General features: G+C 39.6%; 1 protein-coding gene across 1 annotated transcript; it reads right to left on the reverse strand.

Moving 5' to 3' along the window:
- Positions 1-3798: 3798 nt before the first annotated feature.
- drd1a (dopamine receptor D1a) lies at positions 3799-5704 on the reverse strand. Its single transcript, XM_053486657.1, has 3 exons — positions 5470-5704; positions 5223-5325; positions 3799-5105 (listed from the first exon to the last, which is right to left on the reverse strand). The coding sequence occupies exon 3, from the start codon at positions 5029-5031 to the stop codon at positions 3799-3801; it is 1233 nt and encodes a 410-aa protein (XP_053342632.1). The 5' UTR covers positions 5032-5105; positions 5223-5325; positions 5470-5704.
- Between the last annotated feature and the right edge of the window lie 4786 nt (positions 5705-10490).

The raw sequence follows: 10490 nt of genomic DNA on the forward strand, positions 1-10490 counted from the left end.
AGAATAGTACATAGGCTTATTAAAACAAATGACATATTACGTAATATGGAGGGCACATAAAGCAGGAACAACAGATACAGCTACGTGAGTGATGCATATTCCAGCAGGTTTAACAATCCCATCGATCCTGTTAAGGTTCAAATCAGCCCACTGTGGAAAAACATAGACCCTGATCATTGGCCACATTGAGACTCCCAGACGCAGGGATGGGGAGCATGCATCAGTGTCAGTCAACATGTGAGCTGACACGTTTTCCTCTGTGTCTGCTTGCAGATCCCTGCGCTCCTCTCATTACTGTCACTGCTATGTCATATAATCTATTACAAATGCATTAGGGTCTTTGAGCACTACAATATCAATTGAGAATTATTCACTTTTAAGCGTGAGTGAATATAATTTATCGAAGCACTTGACTGCACTTCGCAGACTCCAATTTTACAGTCTGACTTTGCATTAACCCAGAGAACCAAAAGGGAAGAACCCTGTCAAGTGCAGACTCCTCCATATTAATGCCTCAGTGCTGCTGAACCTTCCTAGTGTTACAGGCTCTGCAGTATTTTGTCCAGTAAGAAAGCTGGAGAAATATATCCAACAAACAGACTGTGCATCTCTCTCTCTCTCTTCCACACACTCACTTTCCAGCATAAAACTCCCTAAAGCTACTCAGTGACCTTGACATCCAGTAGTCACTTGCATTATAATGGACTTGTTCTAAATAAAGTGCACCACATTCTCACCCCTGTGTGATTTCATTATTAACAACAACAAAAAAAAGGTTAGATTTAAACGTTATGCTAATTTGGATGTGCTGTAAAAGCCGTACAAGAAACACTATCAATGTGTCATATTGTTTTTATTATATTATATCCCTTAATCTGATCTTGCAGCAAGAAATTCAGCAGCATGAGGCACTAGGGTGCCAACTTTCAAGGAGCAAAAATTCAATTTTGGTGTTTGTGTAGCATTGCTTTGACTGTGTTCCCTACTGAGCATGTCATAAAATACTAATGGACTTGAGCAAGTAATTATAGTAAGTGTTTCCACTGCTACCTGGGCTTGTAAGTGTGGCTTGGATGCCAAACACAGCATTGGATTACCACGGTGAGTCACATGCTGTGATATTGGTGCTTCACTTGGTGTCTAGTCTTTAATGAGTCACTCAATATGCTGCCTATTGTGTCCGACATGAGAGCTTTCAATCTGAGTCTGATCACTAATGACAGCGCAGAGGGCCTGGTCAAATTTAACACAGAGTCACAAAGGGTGTCTGTGTAAAAAAGGAAAAAGAAAAAAGAAGAAAATCTGCCTGACTCTTGAGTTCCTCCAGTTGGGCTTGAGCTTATTATCTGTATTTATGTCAGTAGTGCTCTGTCACATGGTGCTGTAGAAACTAATGAAATCGTAAAGGATGCCAAGGCCCAGTTTCTCCTGTCTGCTATTGTTTACTGTTCACATTTCATCGCACTGAGGACAAGAGAGAGTGTGACATGCAGCCAGCGCTCGTTTCTGGGTCTCTTCCCACAGCAAATGTTGTAGCACTGACAAGGGAAGCTCACGTCACTCTTATGTGAGATAGGGTAGACAGAAAAGTATGGCAACAAAACCAGCACAGGTTTTTTATTCAGAAAAAGGCAAGGAAATAAAAAAAAAAAGTTCTGACTCTACAGTATGGGTCCAGAAAGCATGGCCATTTCCTTAGTCTAAGGTTTTCTTGCGTCCTTCTACCGACTGAACAGTGTTGATAAAGTTGATCTTTGATCATAGCACAGGCTGAGATAAAGCTACTTGTACACCACGATTCATTTATTAGTGTATCACATTACACACAGCATAGTAGTACATTTTTCCTGATACCTAAAACACCTTGAATTCATGTCCAACAGCTGTAGTAAATATACATCACTTTCCATTTTCAACAGTGACACAGTAAGATGATGAAACATATTGACAACATGTTCGCATTTTACTGCCTTAAATTACAGGAATTTGTTTTGCTAATAGACATGATCTAGATGCATCAACATCAGGGTCATTTCTGACTTTCCATGTCAGAGGGAGTTGATCATTTTGACCAAATGGACGTCTGTACGGTCAACCCTGCAAGCACATTCCGAGCACACCTCCAAAATCTTCGTCTCACTCCAAAACAGTTCAAAATAAAACCAAGGTCAAATTTTGTAAACTCCTAAAAAAAATCTGCCATGATTTCTTTCAAGCGTTGTCAGTTCCTGTTCTCGGAGCACGTTATCAACACATACTGCATTGTAGAACTGCATGTAACTCGCATTAATTAGAATAGCAATGGATGCTTTTAGCTATTAAGATAAAGTTTGAATACCCTTTACACAGCATAGGCATCTTCTGAATAAATTAGCACTCATAATAACAAAGAAGCCATTACACAATCACCGGGGCTTACTCATCATAGTTAATTTCCACCTCTGCATTCATATTAAATGGCCATCTGTTCTGTTTGTCTTGGTAGTTAGCTGTCAGAGACTGGTAATAGAGAAGCAAGTTTAGCGGAGCACAGGCACCAATGAAAAGCATACATATTCATTCATTATGACAATCACGGAACAACCATCTCCTAATTGACCATCTGCCCTCTTGTTTTGGAACGAACCAGGATATAGAGCATCATCTTATGAATAAAGTCTGGTTTAAGGGTTTAAGGGATATGTTATGAAAAGTGGGGGATTTTCTTTCCTGCAGTTTACAGCAACCAGATGTCAACTATTGTGCAGCGCTATAAATATAGTATGTTTCCTTGCTAACAGTGACGGTTGGTTGAGATATTAGATTGAAAGGCTACAATCAAATATCGTTATAAGTGGCTCAAGTATTAATCTATTAGCAGTAAACATGGCATTAAATCGCAATGTCTTACAGATTACATAATGTTTATGATGTGAGGCAAACTAATACATACATGCTCTTACGACATATGGGCAGCTGCATACATAATTCAATTTCCTGAATTCCTGGATGGCATTTTTTTGTTATCACTTACTGCTGATGATGTATTACAGAAGTTTCAGTAAAGCACTAATGGAGATAACTGCATGATAAAATCTAGGGTGGGTATTTACTTTTCCTAATCACCCCTCACTTTACTGATAACTACAGTCTGGGTGAGAAAGGAAACTCTTCATCGTACTGTAACAGTCTGTATGTATTTCCTAAAAATATTTGTTTACTTGGTTTCACAAGAATTGAAAAAATATAATCTGCCTTAACACATTTGTCAACAGCAAAAAAATTTTGACGGGAGAGAAATAAAATAAAACGTTACTCTGATGTGTTTTTCTTATCTTTGAAAAAAGAGCAATATAGTACTGTATTCTGTGTTTTCCCAGCTAAAGTCATTACTTTTGATTCCAGTTCATATATATAAATGCAAGTCTGTGCACATTCAAAGTCCTTTCCATATAAACATTCTTCTTTGTTCGTTATCATTTAGGTCCGTAAATGTAACATATTCCTACAGGGAAACCTACAGAGTTCCTAAAGACCTATGTAGTCCCTTGAGGTTGTATAATTTTAACAATCAGTCAGACGCATTGTCTGTCATAAAGATTATCCTCCTTATCTGAAACATCAGAACTGGTGCCTGACACAGCAGGAAAGCTTTCTTCGCAGAGCCTTAATCCCAAATCCCTTCACCCCTCTTGTACAGATGATTGTTCTGGCACTGGGGAATGTGCAATAAGCTGCATTTTAGATTCTCCCACATATTTAGTAAAAAAAAAAAAATCCATCCTCTGACCCCATTATGATCTGTCCCCCGGTATGATTTTAGTTTTTGTTTATACTATGTGTCTCTATGACATTGTGACCTGGGCAAAGCCTAGGACAGCCCAAGAGAATGGCAAAAGCTCTGCGGAAGTCTTCATTGAATGCATATATAATGGGGTTGAGAGAAGAGTTTGCCCATCCAAACCACATGAAGATATCAAAGGTGGCTGGACTGATGCATGGGGGGTTATGCTCGCAAAATGGCACCATGCAGTTAAGGACGAAGAAGGGCAACCAGCAACACACAAACACTCCCATTATAACAGACAGGGTCTTTAGCACCTTGGTCTCCCTTTTAAAAGACATCTTAAAGGAGCTCTCTGAATCCATATTGCAGCTGCTGCCCATGCTGTTGTGTCGGAACTTGGCACTCTCAGCAGCCCTTTCCAGGGCAGAGATCCTCTTAATCTGCTTCTGAGCTATTCTGTAAATCTGTGTGTAGGTCACAATCATGATGGCCACTGGGATGTAGAAGCTGATGAGGGAAGAGGAAATTGCATAGGCTCGGTTGAGGCTCGAGTCACAGTTGTCCATTAAGGGTGCCTCGTGAGAAGCGTTCTGCAACAGGATGCTTACTGGCTGTGCTTTGTGCCAGTTCAGCTGCACTGGGATGAAGGAGACGAGCACAGACAGCGTCCAAGCTGTGCTGATCATCACAAATGCCACTTTGGGAGTCATCTTTCTCTCATAGCGGAATGGGCTGGAAATTGCCCAGTACCGGTCTACACTGATAACACAAAGGTTGAGGATGGATGCTGTCGAGCACATAATATCAAAAGCAACCCAGATGTCACAGAACGATCCAAAAGGCCAGAAGCCAACGATTTCCGTTACAGCCCTCCAAGGCATGACCAAGATGGCGACCAATAGATCTGACACAGCCAGTGAGATGACGAAGAAGTTGGTGACTTTGGATCGGAGATGGCGGAATTTAGTGACTGCTGCACAGACTAGCATGTTCCCCAGCAGAGTGGAAAGAATAAGGAGAGACAAGAAGCAACCGGTGAGGACTCGTGTCGATTGGTCGCTCTCCAACAAACCACTGTCAATCACTGTTAAATTTACATCCATCACTGCCAGTTTTGTTTTCCTTCCAGAAATCACTGCATCATAGAAGGCAGGAACACGCTGCAAGCCTGAAAGCAGAGCCTGATAGATGATAAGCTGACTGGCATCCTTTTCCTGTGCTCTAATTGAGATTGGGGTTATTTGTCTCACATCCAAAAATATCATGCATTTATTTCCCACGATGTCGTCTGGACATGATGCGGCATCAGTGGATTTCCTTGCTGCATCCGAATTATGTTCTTGCAAAGCAAAAAGTCAGTGTGTGTAAATGGATTTCTTACACATTCATTAAAAATACCACCTAAATCATTACAATATTGTTATTATTATTATTATTATTATTAATAGTCACTCACCCTAATTTTTCCTCTTATTCTCTGTGCACAGAAGAAAAGCCATCCAGAGTCATCATCCAAAGCGTTTTCAGTCACACTGACACGTAAAATAAAGTGAAGAATCCTGCGATGTAAGGAATTTCCAGAAGTTACGATTTGTGCAGGTGAAAAAAAAACAACAACAACAACAACAACAACAAAAAAAAAAAACTATTATATCCCCAAGACCCAAGTATAGTCTCCTTAAGGACAAAACGCAGGCACGCACAACTTGTCCCTATTGATCATCCATCTTCTTATTGCTTTCATCCGTTCCATTCCATGCATCTTAAGAGAGAACTTAAAGCACGAGTTCGAGATCTTGCGCGCGCTTTCTAACTCATTTTAGCAAAATAAAAAAAATAAAAGACAAAAACAAAAAAGAGACTCGGTGCAATGCCGCTCAGTTCGGGTAAAGATCCATGCACGAATAAAATGATGTTTTGCATTAACTCTAAACGCGCCGTGTGGTTTCCGCTGTGTCCGTGTGTGTGTGTGCTAGAGAGAGAGAGGTCCAAACCGGACCGAGTGACTGACACGCGAGCCCCGTGCCGCGCTTGCGCACTGACGTCGGATGGCGAGAAGGAGCCGATCCATCGCGCGCACACTCAGCTTCAGGTTTCATCCAGCAGAGCAAAGTAAACCCCAAGGACATCCTCCACTGGCCCCAATTCCAACAGCTTTAAAAAACAAAAGAAAAAGTATATATAGTAGAAATATTGAAAACTATAAAAATGTATTGATATATGTTATATATTGATTTATATGTTAATATTATGAATTATTATAATAATTGTTGATATAATATTAATTGTCCTTCCTGAAGTGTGTATAAATTTTTTGACTGACTCACTGACCTCAACAGTGCTTCCCAGTCATAATGTTAATTATAGAGCTTATTTACATTCTTCATTCAGCACTGTGTTTAAGAACGTATGGATTCCAACTAGGGACCCTGGAGGCCAATGGTGACCAAATACCAGTGACCATACTACTGGCAATTTGGAAATGCCAATGTCCTTGGACTGTGGTGGGAAACCAGAGTATGTGAATAAAACCCACCAAGCATGGGGAGAACATGCAAACTTCACGCACACAGATTCCTGAGGCATGAATCAAAGCGGGACCCTTGACGTACAAGGCGACAGTGCTAATCTCTAAGCCTCTGTGCCACCAGTCTTAACTGCAGTAAGATAGTTACAGAACAAGATGTCTCTACCACCTCAGACGCTTGAGAGACTTCCGACTGCCCTCCAAGGTGGTCAGGAACTTTTACTCCTGCACCATAGAGAGCATCCTGACGGGAAACATCTCAACCTGGTTTGGAAACAGCACCATGCAGGACAGACAGAGGGTTGTGCGATCAGCTGAGCGCATCATCCGCACCGAGCTCCCTGACCTGCACTCAATCTACAGCAGGCGGTGCTGGACCAAGGCCGGGAAGATCGTGAAGGACCTCAGCCATCCCAACAATAGACTGTTCTCTCTGTTGGGGTCAGGAAAGCGATTCCGATCCCTGAAGGCCAACAGAAAGAGACTGAGGAGGAGCTGAAAAAAAAGTAATAAATAAAAAAAAGTAATAAATAATATAATAATTGAATATATTATTTAAAAATAATAAATAAACATTTTAATTGTTGGCAAATTGCCATTGGTATAAGATAAATAAATGAGTTAAATAAATGATTGTGAACATGCAGTTACTGGAAAAATAATGAAGTTCATGTGATAAGTAACTAGTGGGACGGTGGCTTAGGTGTTAGCACAGTCGCCTTGCACCTCCAGGGTCTGGATTCAATTCCTGCTCATGGTCTGTGAGAACAGAGTTTGCATGTTGTTTCAGTGCTTGGTGGGTTTCCTCCTGGAGTCTATCCCAGGAGACTTCTTCCACATCCATTGCAGGGCACACACGTATACATTTACACTCACACGGGCAGTGTGAAAATGACCATGTGAGTGTATACAGTACGTATATGTGTAGGAGCGATGGATGTGTACTTCACCTCATGACCTAAGTCTCCTGGGATAGGCTTCAGGCCCCCACCACCCTGTAAACAGGTTAAAGTGGTAAGATTAGTGATATATGAGTAATAAGTCACTATATTTTGCATCATGCTGCATCACACCACCAGTCCACTACAGTTCATGTAGTGTTTTATTTCTTATGTTCACATGCAGGTGTGTTAATGCTACAATGTTGGTGTTAATGCAAGAGAATAAAAACTTGAGTGATAAAAATAAGCTCATGCAATATTTCTACATGCTGTTGCTAATTTTAAAACGAATGTTCTTTATTTTTTTTCCACTTACACTGATAAGTGTATAACTAGATCATGATGCCGAAGATCCTCTAGATAGATAGCAATTACTCGTTTGATTATAATCTTAATGATTCACAATATGTAATTTAGGTCTGAAATGCAGATGTGTTTGATGAATGATGGAATGCTGGTAAAAAAACAACAACAACATTGGTTTATGAATGTGGTTAATCCTATACAGTTCATTTTAATTAGTGAAATGATGTTACAGTCACCCTAGTGGCTGATTTACTATTGACATGCTAAATAGATCCTTGCCTTGTTTTGAATCCACAGGCATCTAGCCAGCATTTAATCCAAATATTACATTTTTAACCTTGCATATTTTTCACATGACCTTGTGTAGAATGTGCTATTTTAAATCCTGCCTATGAACACAAATCCAGATGTGAGAATAAACATATAAAAATGAACATATAAACTATAGTACACAAAGGAAAAAGGAACTTTTGTGTGACAGAAAAAAAAACTTAGATGATGTAAAACAATCATATTATCATTCTATTTTTCCACTGTAAATTGATTATATAAATAGTTTTGGATAATGTTAAGTCCAGTACAATGCTGTAATGGCTTGAACATTATACAAAGCCATTTATCTATGATTTATAAAACATACAGAACAGAGCTGCTGCAGTGACATGGTGATTGTTTATTTAATAATCATTAATATTTTAAAGCCACAAGTTTAATTTCCTAAGAGATAGGGTTAGGGTTTCTTTTATGGCCATGAAATATTTATCTATCATAAAAATACGTGTGTTTTCAATAAATTAAATAAATAGAGCATCTTATATAAAAACATACTGGAGTCACTAGCAATGTGACATATACTGTATCAACTATCAGCCTGCATCACCTAAAACAAATTAGCAAAGTAAAAACTATTCAATTCCAGTCTTCCTCGGCCATGTAGTAATTATGCTAATCAAAAAATATTAATTTTAGCTCAAGTTACACGGTTTCCGGCAATGACTTTAATCTCTCTAATTATTTGTTGTCAAAATATTACCCTGGGGCCTCAATAAGTTAATTCCTGGCCAATCCTTATTAAAATATATTCACCATGTCACCTCAGCAACAATTTACTCATGTTTATCCATGCAAAACTTGCCAAAAAATAAAAGCCAAAATGTCCTTTATGCAGCTTGGAGAACTACATTAAAATATGAGAAAAAATACAAGGCTTTTTGGAAGCAAAATATAGTGAAATCAGGGTGCTCAAAACTTTACCTTTAATCAGCATCAATCTAGCTCGCAACTGACAATTACTATATATAGACAAAATATCCGGCCCATCAAACTAAATACATGCACTTCAATATGGAGTTGGTCTCGCATAATTTCCATTCTAGTTCATTCTAAAGGCACTTGCTGGGGTTGAGGTCAGGGCTCTGTGTGGGCCAGTGAAGTTCTTCTACACTGACCTCATCAAACCATGTCTTAATAGTCTTTGCTACAGTACATTGGGCCCTGTCATGTTGGAACAGAAATGGACCTTACTCATACTGTTCACCAGGGATAAAGGTGCTGATTGAAATACCTCAATTCAATAATTAACAGGTTTAGCCAAATACTTTTGTCCATATAGTCTACTTCTTGTCTATATAGTGTACGTAACTTTTGCAAAAGTTGGATAATCAGCCGTCCGGGTTTGATTGTCCATATAGTCTACTTCTTATCTGTATAGTGTATGTAACACTCGGCCTCGATTCCCGTCCCTGTGTGCATGGAGTTTTCATGTTGTCCCCTTGCTTGTTGGGTTTCCTCCGGGTACTCCGGTTTCCTCCCACAGTCCCAAGATATGCAGGTTAGGCTAATTGGTGTTCCTAAACTGCCCCTAGTGTGTGAATAAGTGTGTAAGTGTGTGTATGTGTGTGTGTGCCTGCAATGGATTGGCACTCTGTTCAGGGTGTACCCTGCCTCATGCCCTAAGGCTCCTGGGATAGGCTCCAGGTCCCCGCGACCCTGAATACAGGATAAAGCGGTATAGATGATGAGTGAGTGAGTGAGTGAGTGAGTGAGTAAAAGCCAGCTGATATTGACTTACCCTTCTTAAAACAATAAAAGGATTTTTTGTTCTTCTAATAAAACACACTGAGATGTTTTACTACCTGGATATAAAGAGCCGCTCGTAGAATTTTTTAAGTTCCTGCAGAATCAACAGATATGCAGAAGTTCATAAGACCCCACAGCCAAATTGATCTGTTTTGCTATTGTTCCATTTCTGCTGAAGTATGGTCAGTAATTACTGTATAGCTACAGCATGTAGTGAAGTCAGAATTTCAGTCACAAAAATAGGAACAGCTACAGAAAAGCATGTGACTGAAATGCTATGCCTGTGTATCTGTGTACTGTACATTTCTCATTTTTATGCATGAAGGATGAGGTAATAAGTTAGCAAATTCGCATTAGGGCGAATTGAATGATTATTAGTCATGTTATTGTCTGCCTTTAAAATGACTCCTTTAAAATGTTGAGAAAGAGTTTGTTAATAGACAGCTAGAAAGTAATATTGCTTGCATCTTGCGTTGACTCATGGCTTTGAAACTGAAATGACGCAGTGATTAAATTGCAGGCCGCATCACTATTATACTGACTTCCCCTTTCACATAACACTCACTGAGAAGCACAGACGATGTGCAGAGGAGGGTGAGAGGGGGCTGGGTATGAAACAGGCATGAATAAGCTTATGTATACGGATGTATATTCCCACATACACACAAAAAAATAGGTTAATTACTTCATTGTTATTTTTTAACAGGAATTTAACTTGCTTTTCTTAGTTGCATTATTTGCATACAGAGATGGAGGTGGGTGGGGATTTTGGGTTTGAACCTCCCCTGAAATAATTTATGACAGTTTCAAGTGCTTATGATGTGGGTGGTTAATGTGACACATATACAGAGCAGCTGATTGGATATGTGTC

This window comes from Clarias gariepinus, chromosome 2, assembly GCF_024256425.1.
Source record: "Clarias gariepinus isolate MV-2021 ecotype Netherlands chromosome 2, CGAR_prim_01v2, whole genome shotgun sequence".
NCBI lineage: Eukaryota > Metazoa > Chordata > Actinopteri > Siluriformes > Clariidae > Clarias > Clarias gariepinus.